Here is a 21,307-nt window from a genome sequence, read left to right on the forward strand (position 1 = left end):
TGTGTGTGTGTGTGTGTGTGTGTGTGTGTGTGTGTGTGTGTGTGTGTCTCAGGAATTGGAGACCGCAAGGATAAACTACCTACCTTTTGCTTTGTGGTCAGCTTTGTTTAACATTAATAGGAGCACACCTGGTTTTCCTTCTGTTACCATTTATCTTGAATACTTTTTACACTTAAACTTTTCAGTTATTTATCTTTATTTACTTTAGTTGACTCTCGTGTAAATAGCCTATAACTAGATTTTAAAATGCACTTCAACATTGTTGTTTAATTTGAGAATTAGTCCATTAATATTTATTGTGATTACTAATATTTTGCGTTGATCTTTACCATCTTATTTGGTACTTCCTGTTTATTTTTTTCCCTTCAAATAATTCTTTTATCAGAATACAGGACATATATGTCCCACAAAAATATGAAAACACAGAAAATTAAAAGAAAAATAAAGTGAATCTGCAAACCAGGCCAAGAAAAATAAGTATTTGAAACCTCGGAAACCTGTATTCTCCTAATATGCGTCTTTCTCCTTCCCCATGATTTTCTTCCTGGATTTTACTGCTTATATGTTTTCTCAAAAATGTATTTACTAATTTTGGTAATTACTTGTAGGTGGACTTACACTAAAGTATTTTCAGAGACACCCTCTTTCCATATTGATGGAAGTACCCATTTTAATTTAGATATTTCCAAATATCTTGTAGAAGATTACATGCACCTACCTACCCATTCTTTTTCAGGTATTTTGTGACTCAAATTTTAGTCAGTTTACGAAGTTCCACATACCGGGGCTTTGTTTTCAAGTTGTGTTGAATATATATATGGATTTTGAGAATATTGGCATCATTATGCCATTGAATTTTACAGTTAATTAGTTATATCTTTTTTTTAATAAATTTATTTTTGGCTGCCCTGGGTCTTTGTTGCTGCGTGCAGGCTTTCTCTAGTTGCTGCGAGTGGGGGCTACTCTTCATTGTGGTGCACGAGCTTCTCACTGTGGTGGCTTCTCTTGTTGCGGAGCTCAGGCTCTAGGCCAGCGGGCTTCAGTAGTTGTGGCACGCGGGCTCAGTAGTTGTGGCTCGCGGTCTTAGTTGCTCCACGGCATGTGGGATCTTTCCAGACCAGGGCTCGAACCTGTGTCCCCTGCATTGACAGGCAGATTCTCGACCACTGTGCCACCAGGGAAGTCCCAGTTATATCTTGTATAATGCCTTTCAATAAAGGTTTATGAGGATCAGCAAAAACGATTTAAGGGCTTGGTTTGTTGTTGTTAGATTTATTCCTAGGAAAGTGTATACTTTTGCATCACACACATTTTTTATCATTTACTTTCTTTGCTAGACAGGCTGAGGACTTTGAGTAGCATTGAATGGAGTTGGATAGCAATCTTGAAGCAGTCCTGTTTCCTTTCTGACTTTAAGGGAAGTTAACTTGAAAGTTTGCTGGAGGCTTTTTTTTTTTTTGAAAGCGTTTATTAGGTAAAAGAAGTCTCCTATTTCCTAATTTAAGAGTTTTTGTCATGGACAGCTGTAAGCTTTTAACAAGTGATTTCCGCCCCCCCCCCAGCAACTTCTTTGATATGTTGATGGATTTCAATCACCTTTTGAAAACTGATAGGTCTGTGATAGGTTCTAGTTCTGTTTGTGCTTTGAATGAATAAGTGAAAACTAAGACTTTCTCATTTACCTGATAATGTGGTGAATTAAACCAATTGATTTTCTAATGTTACATTAAATTTGCTTTGGTAAAATAACTAAATTGGAAAGGATATGTACTATTTTATCATTTTTGGTTTCTGGTTGCTAGTATTTTTTTTTTATTTTTTATCTTTTTACGATTTGCATCTATGTTTGAGTGAAATTGGCTTGTAATTTTCCTTTTCTGTTTCAGGTTTATTCCAGCCTCATAAAGTGGGGTGGGAGTGTTCCCTTTTTTTTTCTAAACTCTGGAATATTTTGCCTAAGAGTAGAATAACTTGTTCCTTAAAAGGGAGTTTTACCAGGAAAAACCATTGGGGTCTGAATTTTCTTTGCGGAAAATTTTAAAGCTGTTGTTTCAGTTCTATAAGAGTCATAGGGCATCCAAGTTCTCTATTTCATTATGGTAAGTAAAATTTCTTTAGGAATTTATTCATTCCATCTAAGGCTAAACTGTATAGTCAAAGTTGTTAATAATGTGCTTTTATTATATTTTTAATGCTGCTGCAAGTGTAGTGTTTTCTAGGTTTTCATTCTTGTATTTATATATTATTTTTTTTAAAAAAATACATCCTGCCAGAATTCTGTCAATTTTGTTTTTCATGAAGAACCACTTTATAATGTATATGTTTTCTATTTCATAGCTTTCTGTTCTTTATAATTGTCTTCCTTTTACCTTTTTGGCATGTTTCTTCACAGTTTCTTACATTGGAACCTGCACATCTGAAAGGATTACAGTGGTAGTATTTTATTATACTTCAGTTCTAAATATTATCAAATATTATGACTTCTTTGGCATGTGAATTATTTAGGCCTTTTTCTTTTAATTTCCATTTCTGTGACTTTTTCGGGTTATCTTTTGGTTTTGTTTGCTAACTTGCTTGCACTATAAGTCAGAGATTGATGACATTTTCTGAGACACACATTGTGCCCCATGTGTGGTTGGAGTTTATAGTTAGGAAATACTGTTTCATCTTGTGCAATCTGCATATAGTTATTGAATTATCTGCTTGAACATATTATTGAGAGCTCTGGTAGTGGCTTTGTCCATCTCCTTAGAGTTCTGCCCCCCACCCCTGATATATATATATATTTTTAAATAAATTTATTTATTTAACTTTGGCTGCGTTGGGTCTTCCTTGCTGCACGCGGGCTTTCTCTAGTTGCAGTGAGCGGGGTGGGGTGGGGGTGGGGTGGGGTGGGGGGTGGGGGCTACTCTTTGTTGTGATGCACGGGCTTCTCATTGAGGTGGTTTCTCTTGTTGAGGAGCATGGGCCCTAGGCGTGCGGGCTTCAGTAGCTGTGGCTCGCAGGATCTAGGGTGCAGGCTCAGTAGTTGTGGCGCACAGGCTTAGTTGCTTCGCGGCACGTGGGATCTTCCCAGACCAGGGCTTGAACCCGTGTCTCCTGCATTGGCAGGCGGATTCTTAACCACTGCACCACCAGGGAAGTCCTACCACGGATATATTTTTGAGGCTATATTATGAAATATATATAGCTTTTTCTTGGATTGTACCTCTTCTTTTTGTAATTCCTCAGTTTTCTCTATTAACCTTTTTGCCTTAATTTATTCTGATATTAATATATTTAAACCAGGTTTTTTTAAAAAAGTATTTGCCTTGTATATCTTTTTAAAATTTACATTCTTGCTATATCCTTTCTCTTGTAAACAACATATAACTGGATTGTTCTTACTCCATTTTGAGAATATACATATTTTAGTTGAAGCATTTTGTCCCTTAACATCCTTTTTTCTTTCCTCTAGCTTCCTTTGATTTGAGTACTTTTTTCATTCCACATTTTTCTCTGCATATTTTGAATTTATCTACATGTTTATATGCATATTGAATTTATTTATGTCTATTATTTTAGTGGTTATTTTGGAGTATTCTTATTCATGCTCGTTCATGAAATTTAGATTTTTTTAATTAATTAATTTATTCATGGCTGCGTTCAGTCTTCGTTGCAGTGCGTGGGCTTCTCATTGCAGTGGCTTCTCTTGTTGCAGAGCACGGGCTCTAGGTGCACATGTTTCAGTAGTTGTGGCACGTGGGTTCAGTAGTTGTGGCTCACGGACTCTAGAGCACAGGCTCTGTAGTTGTGGCACACGGGCTTAAGTTGCTCTGCAGTATGTGGGATCTTCCCGGGCCAGGGCTCGAGCCCATGTCCCCTGAATTGGCAGGCATATTCTTAACCACTGTGTCACCAGGGAAGTCCCTAGATTTTTGATATGTTATCACTCTCCTGATTTACATGATTTTGTGATCATGCATTTTAATTCTATCTATTTTTAAACCTCAGAAGAGATTATCATTGTATACAGTCATTTTTAGTTTCATTTTACCCACACATTTTCCATTTTGTATGCTAACTTTGATTCTTGGACTCTTTGATATAAGTTCTTAACACTCTTTACTTTGGTTCCTTGATTTTTTCTTTCTCTCTAAAATAACATATTTTAGAATTTCTCTTTTCTCTGAATGGCAAGCCCAAATATACAATTATTTTGCCATCTTAGTAGGCATTTTGGTTGCTAAAGGACTGTATATTTTATTCCAGAGCCATGAAGATGTTCCATTATCTTCTGGCTTCCATTGTTGCTGGCGAGGAGTCAGGTGTCAGGCTAATGTTTATTTCTTTAAAGCAGTGATTCTTAAAGTGTACTCTTCAGACGTACAACATCAGCATCACCTGGGAACTTATTAGAAATGCATATTCTTGCATCCCCAGTTTCTGATGAATCAGAAACTGGGGATGCGGCCTAGCAATGTGAGTTTTTTGGTTTGTTTTTATAAAATATGTTTCCAGTGTTTTTTTTTGTTTGTTTGTTTGTTTGTTTTTGCGGTACACGGGCCTCTCACTGTTGTGGCCTCTCCTGTTGCGGAGCACAGGCTCCGGACGCGCAGGCTCAGGGGCCATGGCTCACAGGCCTAGCCGCTCTGCGGCATGTGGGATCTTCCCAGACCGGAGCACGAACCCGTGTCCCCTGCATCAGCAGGCGGACTCTCAACCACTGCGCCACCAGGGAGGCCCTTCAGTGTGTTTTAACAAGCCGTCCAGGTGATTCAGATGCATCTTGAAGTTTGGGAATCATTGCTTTAAAGGTAACCTATGCTTTTTCCCCTGGCTGCTGTTAAAATATTCTTTTTGCCATTGCTGTTTCTCTGGCTCAGTGTTGTTGTATCTGTGATCTGTTTTTATCTTAGTCTCTTTATATTTGCTTTTTGAAATGAGAAATCCACAGCTACTATATTTTGCAATAACTGCCTGTGCTCCTTCTCTCTCCCTTTGGAATTCTATTTAGAATCAGTTCAGCCCTTTTCCCTCTGTCCCCCATGGCTCTTTATACTTATCATCGTTTTATCTGTATGCCCTCATGTTTATTCTCTAGAAGTGGTTTTTAAATTTAAGCCTGCATAAAAGTCACCTATAATGCTTGTTAAAACAGATTCATCAGTCTACTCCAAAGAGTCTCATTCAGTTGGACTTGGATATGAACTGGGCATCAGAATTATTAAAGCTCTCTAGATGATGTTTATGCAGCTGGCTGGGGGACCACACTTTGTGTGATACTCTAGAAAACAATTTTTGGGGGGCTGTGTGTAATCTGATAAAACTGTTTACCTAGTCCCTGCCATTTTACCTTTATTTCAGCAATTGTAATTGTCGTTTTAGAAATTACACATTTTAAAATTTCTGAGTATTTATCGCCAGCTTGTGAATGATTTTGAAAGATATCTGTCGTTTTTAAAAAATTAATTGATTAATTAAATTTATTTTTTGGCTGTGTTGGGTCTTCATTGCTGCACCCGGGCTTTCTCTAGTTGCGGTGAGCGGAGGCTACTCTTCGTTGCGGTGCGCAGGCTTCTCATTGAGGTGGCTTCTCTTGTTGCGGAGCACGGGCTCTAGGCGCACAGGCTTCAGTAGTTGTGGAACGTGGGCTCAGTAGTTGTGGCTCGTGGGCTCTAGACTGCAGGCTCAGTAGTTGTGGCGCACAGGCTTAGTTGCTTGGCGGCATGTGGGATCTTCCCGGGCTGGGGCTCGAACCCGTGTCCGCTGCATTGGCAGGCGGATTCTTAACCACTGCACCACCAGGGAAGCCCTCTGTCTGTATTTTGTGTTGCACTTAAAATAGTTTTGAGTGGAAGGTTTAATCAGTATATCTAGATTGCCTGTTAATCTGCCCTTTTACCCTGGTACATTTCATCTGGTTGAGAGCTTACAGATAGTGAAGTACATAGAGATATTAATTTACAAATGTAACACATTTCTGGAATGAGAAAAGTGGCATGCAGTGTTCTCACTACTATTGTTACTTTGTCTATGTGTACAAGAGTAACACTGTTAGAAACAGTTCTAGCAGAGGCAGAAATATCACTCCATAAAAGTAACAAAAGAATCATTCTATCTTTAGTATTTACATCTGCAAATTCTGAATATCTTGGGGCAGTATTATAAAATTGAATGTGGGGATTTTAAATCAAATATTGGAAGAATTATGGCCACAAAAGGAGAAGTCACAATAGAACAATTTTAAAGGGTAAAATGTGTTTTGGACCAGAAAACTGATGTAGGAGGCAGATCTTCTGTAATTGTGGGGAGCAGGGGTGAGATTAGGGTGAGGTATGTGGGTGGAGGCATTAACCCTGCACTTGTATGATGCTGAAAGCACCTGTTTGAATTTTGTACTCCAGCAACCTCTCTTACCTCACCCTAGTGCTGATCCTGGCACAGAGAAAAACAGATCCCAATGAGAATGGGCTAAGATGTATTGAAATAGAAAAAGGGAACTGTTTTCACTGTGTTATAAAGGAAATTAAAAGAGAAATTAAACAATCTCAGTACCTCTTTGAAAATTCTCTCTCCATCGCATTTATCTGTGCTGATATCAGTCTGATCATCGTGGTTTTGTTTCATGTATTGTGTAGAAACAGGAGTCAAAACTTCTTTAATAGATCCCATAACTGTTCCTAGACTCCCCTGCTCCACTTCCAGTCACTTAGATGCTGAGGTAGTCCTGTTGCATCTGTATTCAGGGTCACTGAGTGTAGCTCAACAAGTGGTATAATTGCTCAGATGAGAAACACTCCAGAACCTTGCTCTGGCCTCTAGTTTGCATTACCATGAGACTTTGAAAATATCCCCCAGGTTTGAAATTGATGTTAGTGCACTCTCTATCCAGGCTTGAACCGTTTGTTTACCTTGCCCCACACTGTGGGCAGTTCGGGAGCCAAGGTGTAGCTAAGCTTTACGGCTGTGTCCTAGCAGCTGGGTCAACATACATCTCATAGGACCTGAAGGGGAGCCCCCCACACACATACACCAAGATCCATAGACCCCCTCCTTTGTGATCTTCCCAAGACCCCCAGGTTCGGGAGGGCCTTCTCAACATGAAGAGAAATGTAGATCAGCTTATTTGTCATCCATTCATTCTTTTGCTCACTATTATCCTGTTTGTGATCTGAGGTAACTGTTCCAGACACCTCAACAGTGAAAGAAACAAAGAAGTGGAAAATCTATCTGCCTGGAGCTTATTGTCTGGCTGGGCATAAGGGAAGAAAACCAAACAAGTAAAATACATAGTATGTGTGAGAGAGACAGTAATGCTTACTAGGTATTCTGTGTGCTGTCCTACACTTCCCAGGATCCCTGGAACTAGCAGGGGCATGTGACTAGTTCTGGGCAATGAGCTATGAGCACTTCAGGGCCAGAGCGTGTGTGTCAAGGTGCACAGTTCTCTAGGCACACCCTAATCATCCATGGCCAGAATGACCACGGGTTTCAGTTGGCTCAGATACAAGAGGCATGCCCCCGTGTAACTGGTAAAGTTTCACCACCAGCCCAGGTTGAACAAGTAACATGAGCCAGACATAAACTTCCGTTTCATCGAGTCATTGAGATTTGAAGTCTGTTTTTGCAGTAAAATAGAGCCTACCCTGACTTAACACGGTATATTAAGTGGAGGTTAGCGCTTTGAAGAAAAATAGAAGGAGTGGGGTTTAGGGATAGACGGGCAGAGGTTTGCATTTTGACTAGAGTGGCCAGTAAATGCCATGTTGAGACACTTAAAGTTAACTAAAGATCCGAAGCAGGAGAGGGAGCAGGTACACTTGAACGTGGAGAAGCACATTTCCGTGTAGAGAACAGCAAGTGCAAAGATCCCAAGGCGGGAACATGCCTAGCACAGACATAAGGCCCAGTGAGGAGGATAGTGTGAGCAGGGTCACAGGGGTCGGGAGCCAGGAGGGGTTGTGGATGAGGCAGCAGGAATGTAGGGCTTTGGCTGAGTGAGATGGGATGCCAGCAGGTTTTGAGCAACAGAGTGATGTGACCTACGTTTTACTGGCAAAGTTCTACTTGCCGTATAAACTAAAGGACAGAAACAGGGATACTTTAGGAAGCTATTGGAATGATCTAGGAGAGAGGTGGTGCCTTGCACCAAGGCAGTATTAGAGTAGGTGGTGAGGAGTGGCCAGATTTTGGGTAAGTTTTCAAGGTAAAGCCCATAGGATTTGCTGGTGATTTGGATCTAAAGTGTGAAAAAGGAGAGTCCAGGATGACTTCAAGGCTTTTTGCCTGGAGCTCCTGGAAGCATGGAGTTGCCATTGAGATGGGGAGGCTGGCAGGAGCTCAGTGTTAGGTGTTTACCTTGAGGTCTTATTAGATATTGCAGGGGAAATGTTCACGTAGCGCTCATCTACCCATTTCTCTGGCTCATGCTGCCTGGGGCAAGTACCAAGTAGTGGAGAGTGGCATCCCCTGTAAATTAACAGTTTACAGTTTAAATCGCCAATGGCCATTTTGTTTTATGATAAAAATAATAGTGTTTTAGAGTGAACATTTATCGAGCACATACAGTCCCATAATCCAGTGTTATAACCTCCAGTTTCCAGATGAGAAAACAAGTTTAGTGAACCCATTCTTTTTTTTGTTTTTTATTTTTTTACAGTACGTGGGCCTCTCACTGTTGTGGCCTCTCCCGTTGCGGAGCACAGGCTCCGGACGCGCAGGCTCAGCGGCCATGGCTCACGGGCCCAGCCGCTCCTCAGCATGTGGGATCTTCCAGGACCGGGGCACGAACCCGTGTCGCCTGCATCGGCAGGCGGATTCTCAACCACTGCACCACCAGGGAAGCCCCCATTCTTTTTTTTAAAATAAATAAATTTATTTATTTATTTATGGCTGCGTTGTGTCTTCGTTGCTGCGCATGCAGGCTTTCTCTAGTTGCAGCGAGCGGGGGCTACTCCTTGTTGTGGTGCGCTTGCTTCTCATTGCCGTGGCTTCTCTTGTTGCGGAGCGCGGGCTCTAGGTGCTCGGGCTCAGTAATTGTGGTTTGTGGGCTCTAGAGCGCAGGCTCAGTAGTTGTGGCGCATGGGCTTAGTTGCTTCGCGGCATGTGGGATCTTCCCAGACCAGGCCTCGAACCCGTGTACCCTGCATTGGCAGGTGGATTCTTAACCACTGCGCCGCCAGGGAAGTCCGTGAGCCCATTCTTGAATGGAGCCCCCATGGGCAAGAATGCTGGGCTTGCAGCAAGGTGGGGTCACCTGAGGTCTCAAGGACAGACAGACAACAACCTTCATGGATGTGTAATCAGAACCTGGATGTCAGTACCCAAGGGAGGAGGGATTTCAGAGTGTGAACATGTGTGGGATGGGGGAAAGGAAGGCCCAGCAGAACCCTGGCCCTTAGGGATCCTGGCAAAGGAGGAAGAACCACGAGCAGGAGTCTCAAAAAGAGCATTGCCATTGAGATGGGAGAGAGGGAGGAGGACAACCTTGGGATATGATGCACAGTGGCCAAGAGCAGAGGTTCCCCGGGAAGAGGGAGAGAGGGGAGGTTGGTAGTGGGCAGGATCATGTATTGAGATCAAGCAAGACAAGAATCAGGAAAAAGCTGTTTCCTGATTTGGTGTCAGGGGGTTCACATGCAGAGGTCACCTTGAGAGGGGACATGTGTGGCTCTGGAATCAGGTTCATTAGCCCCTGTTTGACCTTCGTCACATGACCTAACCCTTCAGTACATGCCCCACTTTTTCCTCAGGATACTGCTTACCTCCTGGGGAAGTTGTGAGTATTAAATGAGAGTCCCTGGAAAGACTCAGGAGATACTTTGTACATAGTAAGCATGCTTATGTTGTTATTTGTAGCATTGGTATTGATGTTGGCAAGAAAAGTTGGGGGACAGAAACTTGAGCAGAAATTTGTAAATTGAGAATAGAGGAATAAGTGGGAGGTGAGGGTGGAGACCTTGTTCTTCAGTGACTCTGAACCTCTTTTTTTAATTTAACGAGTCTCTCAGTAATCTGATGTTGGAACCCAAATCCTCTACTTGAGAAAGGCAAAGGTTTGTTCCAAGTTCGACCTCAGGAGGCTTGCAATACCTCTTTATACCCAGAAGGTGGCAGCACCTGATCTCATTTGGAGGCAGGTTCCATGGTATCTAGAAATGAATGAAAGATGGTTAACATTTGTGTATTTCCTCACTGCAAAAGGGGAAAGAGAAGGGAGCTAATATTTGTTGAGAATCTACTACATCAGCTGATGTAGTGTTCTTGAATCTCTGAGAACCCTCACTGTTCTCACACAGGTGGTACTTATCAAATAAAACCATGCCCCCACTGCCACCTCCAAAGGGAGGAATGAACTCAGGCTTTGCATTTAAAGAAATTAGGGCCCAGGTCTTACCCCTGCTACCTGCTATGCAATTTTCTGGCAGTTACTTAAACTCTCTGAGCCTGTTTGCGCACCTCTGATGGTGCTATAAGGCTCATCTGATGGGTTTTCTGTGGGGTTCAGGTAAACCCAACACTGGATCGTGCTTAACATGAGGTGGGACCTGGGTTCCCACCAGTGCAGTGCTGTTCACTCTCTTTGTAAACCTTTCAAAGAGAAATGCAACTACTTTTATTATTATTACTTCACCCAGTTTCATAAGTTGTTCCCAAGAGTATTACATTTTTCTAATTGTGTTTTATTACATCTGCTTTGTTCACATTTCTAGAAAATAGATAAGACGGGTGCTTGGTAACATTTAATTACAGCTCAAGGAATTAAACAGCTTGCCCCTTATTTTCCAGTTAACAAGCTATAAAATTGTGTTCTACAGTATTTTACATCCCTACTCAGTTTTTAATTTGAAAAGAACATAATTCATCACCTTGGCAAACAAGTGTTTTTTTCCTAGTGTATGATAAATATGTGTGTAGCTAAAGAGACTGCAGATAAAGCAGTTTTGGCAACACTTACTACATGTTTAGTCATAAATGTTGACTAAACATTTCACTATCTAGAAATTTGTTCTAAGGAAAAACTTGAAAAAAACTGCAAAAATTTAGCTGCAAATATTTCTTCCAAGTGTTGTTTTTCTACTTGTGAAAAATTGGAAATATTCTAAATATTTTAACGTAAGATCATTTCAATAAACTGATGTGCCTATTTAGAAACACTTATGAAGACCTTAAAATAAGACCTTAAAATATCATAACATTAATGAAAATGAAAATTCATTATACAAATAGTATAGCTGATTCTAAATTTCATCTGCAAAAGAAAATATTCGAGAATATCCAATATTTTTGACAAAGAAAAACTGATGAGTGACACGTCCTAGATACCAGAAGATACCAAAGTAATATGATTTTTTTAAACTTTTATCATTTGAACTTGATTTTACTATTCATATATCCTTTTCTTCATTCGATATTTTAAAAATAATTTCTATGTGCGAGGTACTATGCTTGGCAAATGTATAACCGAATCACTTTGCTGTATGTCAGAAATTGCTAATATGTATAACAAGTCAGCATAAATTCAGATGAGATTTGATAATCACCTATATGAAAAAACAAAACAAAACTGCTAAAGGATTAATTCAGCCAAACAATAAATGACTGGGGTAACTATGACATATGGATTAGCAGTGATGGAGGTCAGGGCAAGATGCCCCAAAATATGCCACTTTGGCATATTGATTATTTTGAATTAAAGTTACATAAGAAACAGTTGGCGTGAGAAGGACACTCTGACCCTTTTTTGCTACCCTGAAAGTAGGAAATAAATCTCCCGTGTGAAAGGCACCTTCCCTGTACCAGAAGGCAAAGAGACATCCTTATCTCCAGAGATAGATATGAAGTTCAGGGCTGAGAAGGTTGTATAAACAAAATTTGTTACTTCTTTACCAATTTACTACCTCAGGCCCAAACTTTGTCATGTCAATTCTTCAAAAATGTATTGTTTCTTTGTCTGAAAGGTGTAAAAGCTGCCTGCTTTGTTCACTTCTTTGAGTCTCATAGAGAATAATGTGACATTGACTGAGAACCAGACAACCTATCAGCGACATAGAGTCTAAACACCACCCCAGGCTTAACATGTATACAGGTAGCTTGGTCTCCAGGTAGCTTGGTCTCTTTAGGAGTCCAGAAGTGTTTGAGATTGTGCTGTCTTGGTTTTGGTATCAGGGTAATGCTGGCCGTAAAGATTGTGTTAGAAAAATGTTACCTCTTCTACTTTTGGAAAAGTTTGAATAGGATTGGTGTTAATTCTTCTTTTAAGTGTTCGGTAGAATTCACCAGTGAAGTCATCTGGTCCTGGACTTCTCCTTGTTGGGAGAATTTGATGACTGATTGCGCCTGTTTATTTGTTATGGGTCTGTTGATTTTCTATTTCTTCTCTAGTCCATTTTGGAAAAGTGTATGTTTCTGGGAATTTGTCCATTTTATCTAGATTACCTAATTTGTTGGTGTACAGTTGTTCATGGTATTCTATTTATTTTTATTTTTTAAAATACCTTTTCTATTTCTATAATGTTGTGGATTTTTTTTTTTTTTTTTTGGCCATGCCTCACGGCTTGCAGGATGTTCGATGACCAGGGATTGAACCCGGCCCTGGCAGTGAAAGCCTGGCGTCCTAACCACTAGGCCACTAGGGAACACCCTTTTAGAGTCTTTTTAATTTCTGTAAGGTTGGTAGTAATGTCCCCATTTTTACTTCTGATTTTAGTTATCTTGTTGATCTTTTGAAAGAACCAACTTTTGTTGATTCTAGTTTTTCTGCTCTCCATTTCATTTATCTCTGTTCTAATTCTTTTGCTGCCTTTAGGTTTAGTTTGCGCTTATCTTGTGGCTTAAGGTGTAAAGTTAGGTTGTTTGAGATCTTTCTTCTTTAATGTAGGTATTAACTGCTATAAATTTCCCTCTGAGCACTGCTTTCATTGCATCCCATCAATTTTGCTGTGTTACATTTCCGTTTTCATTTGTCTGAAAGTTTTTTCTAATTTCCCCAGTGATTTCTTCTTTGTCCTGTTGGTTGTGTGAGAATGTGTTGTTTCATTTCCATGTATTTGTAAATTTTCCAGTTTTCCCTCTATCATTGTTTTTTAGGTTCATTCCATTTTGGTTGGAGAATATATTTTGCTATTATTTGTCTTAAAATTGGTTGAGAATTGTGTTTGGCCTAATTTATGGTTTATCCTGGAAAACCCTAATTTTCTTTTTTTTCGTAAGTGTAGTTCATTGATTTTCACTGAGCTTGTCCACTTTTTAATGTAGACATTTAACTGTATACATTTCATTCTAAGAATGATTTTACCCTCATTTCACAAGTTTTTATTTGTTGTATTTTCATGTAGTATAAAATATTTATTACATTTCCTTTGTTTCATCCTCTACATAAAATTATTTGTCTTTAACTTCCAAATATTTGAGTATTTTCTAGATATCTTACTGTTATTAATTTCAAATCTAGTACATTTGCTGTCTTTTTAAATTTGAGACTTTTTTATGGTCCAGCATATATGATCCAGACTCTATTGCTGGGTGTTGAATTGGAGAAAGTTAAATGATTTGGAGACATGTGGTGTAAGAGGTAGAATTCATTGACCTTTTTTTTTCAAGAGTTTTAAAACATCTACTTATTTTATTATTGAAGTATAATTAATTTATCATTTTGTGTTTATTACTGCTGTACAGCAAAGTGATTCAGTTATACATGTATATACTTTATCATTCTTTTCCATTATGGTTTATCATAGGGTATTGAATATAGTTCTCTGTGCTACACAGTGGAACCTTGTTGTTTATCCATTCTGTATATAAAAGGTTACATTTGCTAACCCCAAACTCCCACTCGATCCCTCCCCCAAACCCCTCCTCCTTGGCAACCGCCAGTCTGTTCTCTGTTCATTGACCTTTTCTGCCCCCACCCCCCTTCATTTTCTATTTAATATCGGGTAGTGGATTAGGACCTGAGTACAGTGGTGCACTCTTCTAGTTTACTATATAGTTTAGGAAACAGTATAAAACAAGGAAATAAAAACAAGGGAGTAAAAACATAAAAATACATTGTGACAGGTTTTGTAGGAGAAAGAGAGTCAGCTAACAGAGAAAGCCAAGTTTTTTCATATGAAGATAATAAATTTTTAATGTGAAGAAGGTTGTGTGGATTTTTCTTTAGTTTGTAAGTGATTAGAGCCATGGAATGGAGCAGTTAAGTTGTAGCTTTTTTTTCCCCTCATCTTTATTGGAGTATAATTGCTTTACAATGTTGTGTTGGTTTCTGCTGTATAACAAAGTGAATCGGCTATATGCATACATATATTCCCATACCTCACCTCCCTCTTGTGAGCGGCCAGAGGGCTGGCTACTGATTCTCTTCGTTGAGCCCAGAAACACAGGCTCAACAGGCTTTTGTATGAGATGTTCTTTGGTGGCTGTTAGTAGGCAGTGAGAATATGATTTTGAATTCATATTGGACCTTGAGTGTTAGAGATGAAAATTAAGGGACATTAAGGGAAGCCTTGGCAAAGCACAGAGTATGAAGAGCAATAGGGTAAGGGATGATTCTTGAGCAAATCCAGCCTTTAATGGTAGAAGGAGACCTTCTGAAAAAACCTTGACAGAGTATCAAGAGAAGTAGAGAGAGAACCAGGGAGAGAGTTATATAGAAGCCTAGAAAGAGAATGATTCTCGAAGAAAATAGACACCAAATTTTGCTGAGGATCTAAGACTGAAATGCACTTACTGGATTCCACTGACACAGGACACAGGAGTAATTGTATTTTCTGTGAAGATGGAGATGATGGTAATTGACATTAGGTACACTGAATTAGGGAGATAGTGTGGACTGTCTTTATAAGCTTTTGCTCTGGAGGGAGGACTAAGTGTAGCCGAGGCAGATCTGAAGAGGTTGGCTTTAGAAGGGAGGGAGGGCAGACATCTTACTGGTAATAGGAGTCATAGGTCAGTTGTGGGAGGAATTTTTGTGTAACTGGAGACATGAAAGTAAGAAAGACTCCACTTAACTTTTTTAAAGTAGAGTATAATTTACGTTCAAGAAAATGCACATATCTCAGATGATCAGTTTGATGAATTTTTTGACACGGTGTACATTGTATAGCCACTAACTGAAAAAAATAATAAAATATTTCAGTTGCCCCAGAAAGTTCCCTCTTGCTTCTCATTCTACCACCATATCATATTCCTGCAAGGAGGCAACCAACTTTTTTCCTTCTATTGACTTAAATAAACACATTTTACTATTGACCTTAATAAATTTTACCTATTTGTGGAATTGGAGTTATAGAGCTTTTTTTTTTGTCTCGCTTCTGTTGGTCAGCATTATAGAAGTTCATCCATGTTGTGTGTCTCAGTAGTTTCTTTTCGTTGATGAGTAGTATTCCACTCTGCATACCACAGTTTGCTTATTCATTCTTTTGTTGATGGATATTTAGATTGCTTACACTTTGGGCCTATTAAGAATCAGATTGCTATGACCATTTTTATATGAATCTTTGTGGACATGTTTTAAATTTTTTCTCTTGGGTAAATATCTAGGAGTGGAATTGCTGAGTCAAATGATAGGTATACTTTTTAAGAAACTGGCGCATTGTTTTCCAAAGTGATTGAACCATTTCACACCCCCACCTTTAGTATGTGAGAGTTTTGGGTATGCTGTATCCTTGCCACCATTTAGTGTTTATAGTCTTTTAATTTTGGCTGCTCTGGTGGGTTAAAATATTATACCATTAGTTTTAATTTGCATCCATCTGATGACTAATGATTTTGAGTAACTTGTCATGCTTATTGTTCCTCACTCATTAAATTTTGTGAAGTGTCTAACTGTAGCCCTTGTTGAGTTTTGTTTTATTTTTTATTATTATTGTTTTGTAGGAGTTCTTTATGTAGTCTGAATGTGAATTCTTTGTCAGGTGTACGTACTGCAAATATCTTTTTTCCCCAATCTGTGGCTTGCCTATTTATTTTCTTTCTTTTTTTAAAAAAATAAACTTATTTATTTATTTATTTTTGGCTGTTTTGGGTCTTCGTTGCTTTGCGCGGGCTTTCTCTAGTTGCGGCGGTGTTGCCCAGGCTTCTCATTGTCGTGGCTTCTCTTGTTGCGGAGCATGGGCTCTACGTATGTAGGCTTCGGTAGTTGTGGCACGTGGGCTCAGTAGTGTGGCTTGTGGGCTGTAGAGCTCAGGCTCAGTAGTTGTGGCACACGGGCTTAGTTGCTCCGCAGCATGTGGGATCTTCCTGGACTAGGGCTAAAACCCAAGTTCCCTGCATTGGCAGGCGGATTCTTAACCACTGTGCCACCAGGGAAGCCCCTATTTTCTTAATAATGTCATTTGATGACTAAAAATTTTTAATTTTGGTAAAGTCTAATTATTGATTTTTTTTAATGTTTAGTTCCATTTGTGTCTAGTCTAAAATGTTGTGTAACTCAATGTTGTTAAAGTGTTCTCTGGATTTTACTTTTTGGTGTCTGAGTTATCTCAAAAAGGTTTTTTTTAATTCAAATTTTTGTGTATGCAGTGATAATGGAGGTCAAAGTTCCTTTTTGTCCATTAAGTTCTTGCAGCACTTGTTTTTTTCCTAATTTGAAGATCTAATTGGCTTTCTTAGGCGATTTATGAATTGGGCAGCATCCCATCTATCAACTATAGAAGGGTGCTGTCTCAGCACTATTTATTAAAAAGACCACTTTCCCTAATGAATTTCTTTATTCCCTTATTGAAAATCATTTGACTATGCACATATAGGTCTATTTCTGTTTTGTTCCATTGACTTTTTTTTTTTTTTTTTTCTTCGGTACGTGGGCCTCTCACTGTATGGCCTCTCCCGTTGCGGAGCACAGGCTCCGGACGCGCAGGCTAAGCGGCCATGGCTCAGGGGCCCAGCCGCTCCGCGGCATGTGGGATCCTCCCGGACCGGGGCACGAACCCGTGTCCCCTGCATTGGCAGGCGGACTCTCAACCACTGCGCCACCAGGGAAGCCCTCCATTGACCTTTTTGTCAATACTTATTCCAACAGCTCTTCATTACTGTAGTAAAGTTAGTAATAGGAATCTTCCAAGTTTATTTTTCTTTCTTAACATTGTTCTGGCTCTTCTAGATCTTCTGCATTTTGGTACCCATTTCAGATTTGGTTTGTCAATGTCTAGAACATAACCTGCTGAGATTTTGGTGATGACTGCGTTGTATCTGCAGATGAATTTGGGGAGAGTGAATACCTTAATAATATTGACTCTTGCAGCCCATGAAAGTGATATAGCTCCTCACTTATTTAGGTTTTTTATTTCTTCCAGCATGGTTTCACAGCTTTTATTTGGTTTATTCCTATATGCTTTATATGTTTTATGCTGTTATAAATGAAAGTATTTTTTAAGTTTCATTTTCCAGTTCTTTGCTGAGTTATGTTTTTTTAGTTGTGATTACTGTGAAATGAAATGCAAGATTATTTGCTGAAAGCAAGGGTCATGTAAGACAGTTTTGGGTTTAGAAAAACTGGTGAGATTTTTACATGGTTTTGGGGAGATTGGATTACCACTTATGCTTTTCTTTAGTATAGATGCTCCTTCAAGGTTAGTGACTGTGTTTTGAAAGCTGCTAGTGTGACTGGGTGTGTGCAGACTGGTCTTTCCAAGTACCTTCAGGGAGGAAACAGATGGTTGGAATCATCCCAGACTGGTCTTCTGCTCATTGGGGGTATACTAGGTAGAGGATTAAAGGAATTTGGACAGAAATTTGTAGAAGTGATGGAACATGATGGATCTCTCAGCTGAATAGGTGGGGCAGTGAAGAAGAATTTGCTGTTAGGGAGCAAGGTGGTAGAAGCCTGGGTGGCCTGGAATCCCCTCTAAGTAGTAGAGTTTATGTGAGAAGCATGTTGTGTAGGAGATTTTGTCTAGAGGGCAAATTTCTGAATCATTGTGAAGTGAATCTGATTCTGGTGATGACAAGGCCTGGGCTGTGGCCCACAGGTGTGTATGTTGGTGTGGAGTGGGGGGCCAAAAGGCATTGGCGATCAGAACACATGGTCCAGATGGACCAGTCCTCATGGAATCTGGAGCCATCCTAAGCCAGGAGGACTATGCCTTGAAGTTGAAGAAGTCTGGGGCCCAGGTGTTCAATGAGTGACAGAGTTTAACAGAATTGTAACTGGGGACAAATTACTTGAGAGAGTGAATCTGAATCTTACTTGAGGTAGGTCAGGGACCTCCACCACATTGCCTGGAGGTTTTACCTAAGCAGGGTTAAGGCCCAAGCTGAGACAGGCTGCTCCAAAGAGGAAACACTGAAAAACAAAAGTCAGAATTGTCCTGTTAGTGGGAGAGACAGAAAGCCTTTGGCTACACCTAGTAGTCTTTTTCTCATTTACTACAGATGCCTGCTCCAAGAGTCCCATGAGAGCGAGAGAGTAGCTTTCTGGTGCCAGTGCCCTGCTTTCATTCAGGCAAATTTACTATCATTCTCGGAGGATGGCAGCTGTTGGTCTGTCTCCCACATGTGGTAAGTTCTTCGGGTGATGAATGCCCTCAGAAATCAAGCTTCAGTGGCCAGTGGCCCCTGCCCCTTCACTGAGGGCAAGGATGTGCACAGCTAGTGGGAGGGCTGCCAGGTTAGAAGTGGAGGAGGATACATGAACTGAACGGGGGTGGGAGTGAGTGAAGTCCTGAGAGCTCCTCAGGTGACTGTGTCTGATTCAGGGTCTTTGTGAGTTTGGATGAGGCAGGGAGTGTTTGTAGTTGCTGTGTAAGGAGGGATACTGGTCATTGGTAACCCTGCGGCATCCCATTTATTATTTTGATAAGTCTGGATGAAGTAACAGCTCTATCTCAGAGCTTCTATTTCTTTACCCATAAATTGAGAATATATATCATTATCTTTATGGCTATGTAGGCCCACCACCTTTTTTCCTGTCCTTGAGTAGAGCAGGGCTTCTCCGGCTTGTTGCACAACAGTGCGTGTGAGTGAGTGTGTGAGGGAATGTGAGATTGGGGCATGTGCACTGCACACATATCGTTAGTGTGAGACTGTTTCCTGATCTGCGAATGTCAGATGGGCTTTAATCCTCATGGGTCCTCTCTTCTCTAGCTATGTCCAACCAGGAGCCTGCCTATGTCCATGAGTCAGAAATTCCTCTTTCTTCAAAAGACCATTCCTGTCCCCAGGATGTGGAGCTGTTTGCATACAATGGCCTGGAGCCTCATACATCAACCAGTGTTGGTTCCCAGGTACACCAAGATCTCAAGGCCCCTGAGGGCGGAGGAGGCACTTCCCTAGAATGCCCACAACATCACATGTTAGGATTCTTTTAGATCTTTATCCAGGCTGATCAATGCATGATCAGGGTGCAAGAGGAAGAGCGGGAGAAGTTGGTGAGGCTGTCCTGGTATCAGGGATGTTAGGGGAAATGACTTATATAACAGGTGTTTCTCTCATAGTATAGCTCAAAGCTCTCAGGCCAGGTTTGGAGTGGAAGTAGGTTTGATCCCATGTCAGAGTTGCGTTTGAAGCAATGAGATTATCTCATGAGATTTCTCATTGGAAGAGAAGACATCTGAGGAGTGACTTCTAGAGTAAATGTTTAGACCCCAGATGCCCGTATTGAAAATCCTGTGTTTAGAGTCTCTCCTGTGTAATCTTTAGCCTCAGCCATCTTTGAACATATACAGGCTGGGTTCTCACCGACCCCAAATGTGTGTGGTGTTTCAGAAATCAGTGACTTTCCAGGATGTTGCCGTGGACTTCACTGAGAAGGAGTGGCCCTTGCTGGATTCTTCTCAGAGAAAACTGTACAAAGATGTGATGCTGGAGAACTATAGCAACCTTGCCTCAGTGGGTAAGGCTGGCAGCATTTCTTCATTTATTCGTTCATGAATGAAATATTTTTGTTGTAAGTACTTGCTGTGACCCAGGAACTGTGGGGATTCAGAACACAGTTATGAACAAGCCGACCTGATGCCTGCCTTGATGGTACCTTGGCTGTTGAGACCTGTCCATTGCATTGCCCTTGGAGGTTGTCAAGTGTGTCTGAGCTTGGGCATAGCTTTCTGAGTTAAGACGTCCTCAACCCTGGCAGTCCAGTGGTTAGAACTCTGAGCTTTCACTGCCAAGGGCACGGGTTCAACCCCTGGTCGGAGAAGTAAGATCCTACAAGCCATGCGCCACGGCCAAAAAGAAAAAAAAAATCCTCATTCTTTTGAAGGGCAAAATGTGTGGGTATTTGTGGTTTTGTGTTTTATGAAAGCCTTTCACTGTGTTCCTTAGAAATGTGGCACCATCATTTTGCTGCTCCTAAGTCAGACTTGTCCATCTTCAGAGCACTGAAGACCAAAACACTGACCCCAGACTAATGGAAGGGGTTGTCCTCTGCACGATCCTCCCTCAACATGTGTCTTTCCCCGTGAGTAGGGTGTCAGGTGAGCAAACCCAGCCTCATCTCCCACTTGGAGCAAGAAGAGGAGCTGGGGACAGAGGAGCAGGAACTTCACCAAGGCCCTTGTCCCGGTAAGCACTAGGCAGACACAAGTGCTTTTGAGAATCTGCTCTCTCCAGTGATTGGGATGACAGAGATCCATGAGGAAACGTCACCCAGGGAAATCTGAAAATGCTCTTTCTCTTTCACTGTCCCTCCATCCTCTCACAATTCTTTTGGTCTCCATGTCCCTTCTTTAAATTCGACATGTGTCCAAATGGGTTCTTTGTCCCATTCTTTCCTACTCTACATTCCTGATCTCACTCGTAATGTCTTTATCAATGCCATTCTTTGAAGAGGTGCTTCTTAGTGAGTCAGGTTAAATTTCTACCCTTGTCATTGCCAAATATCTCACATAACCAGATTTTTCAGTCATTTTTACTCATGTGTGTTCTCCGCTTTCATATTCCCTTTCCTTCTTTAGGGTTAATATTTGCAAAGAAAGCCACCTCTGTTTTTGTCACCATCATCCCACCATTTTCTTTCTCTAGCAAGTTAATATTTTCTCAATTTGTTTCAGATTGGGAGACTCCATCTAAAACCAAATGGTCAATTCTTATGGAAGATATTTTTGGGAAGGAAACATCTCATGGTGTGACAATGGTAAGATTTCCTTGGGATAATTCTGGATCTTCCATATTGGGAGAGAACAGGGGCAGCCTGAGTTAGAAAAGCAGCTCAAAACCAGGCAGGTCCCCAAGAGGAAACAGTGTCAGAGACACTGAATATTACCGATTTGGGGAAAGCCCTAAAACCTGACCCCAAACCTCTTCACTTAAAGTTCCAGTGAGTAAATATTTCTATAACTGTGGCTCAGATGTTGAGTGTTGGGGCTTAATTGAGTTTTAAACAGTTAAC

General features: G+C 40.6%; 1 protein-coding gene across 1 annotated transcript in view; it reads left to right on the top strand.

Annotated features, from left to right (window-relative positions):
• ZNF317 (zinc finger protein 317) overlaps positions 1-21,307 on the top strand; it is a 29,541-nt gene that overhangs the window by 517 nt on the left and 7,717 nt on the right. Inside the window, exons 2-6 of the mRNA XM_029217296.1 lie at positions 18,355-18,480; positions 19,066-19,205; positions 19,687-19,813; positions 20,386-20,481; positions 20,970-21,052. Of these exons, the coding sequence (XP_029073129.1) occupies positions 18,450-18,480; positions 19,066-19,205; positions 19,687-19,813; positions 20,386-20,481; positions 20,970-21,052 (477 nt within the window). The 5' untranslated portion in view covers positions 18,355-18,449. The remainder of the gene's footprint in view (positions 1-18,354; positions 18,481-19,065; positions 19,206-19,686; positions 19,814-20,385; positions 20,482-20,969; positions 21,053-21,307) is intronic.

The sequence above is a fragment of the Monodon monoceros genome, unplaced genomic scaffold (genome assembly GCF_005190385.1).
Source record: "Monodon monoceros isolate NGI ecotype Baffin Bay Population unplaced genomic scaffold, NGI_Narwhal_1 Super_Scaffold_12, whole genome shotgun sequence".
NCBI classification, from domain to species: domain Eukaryota; kingdom Metazoa; phylum Chordata; class Mammalia; order Artiodactyla; family Monodontidae; genus Monodon; species Monodon monoceros.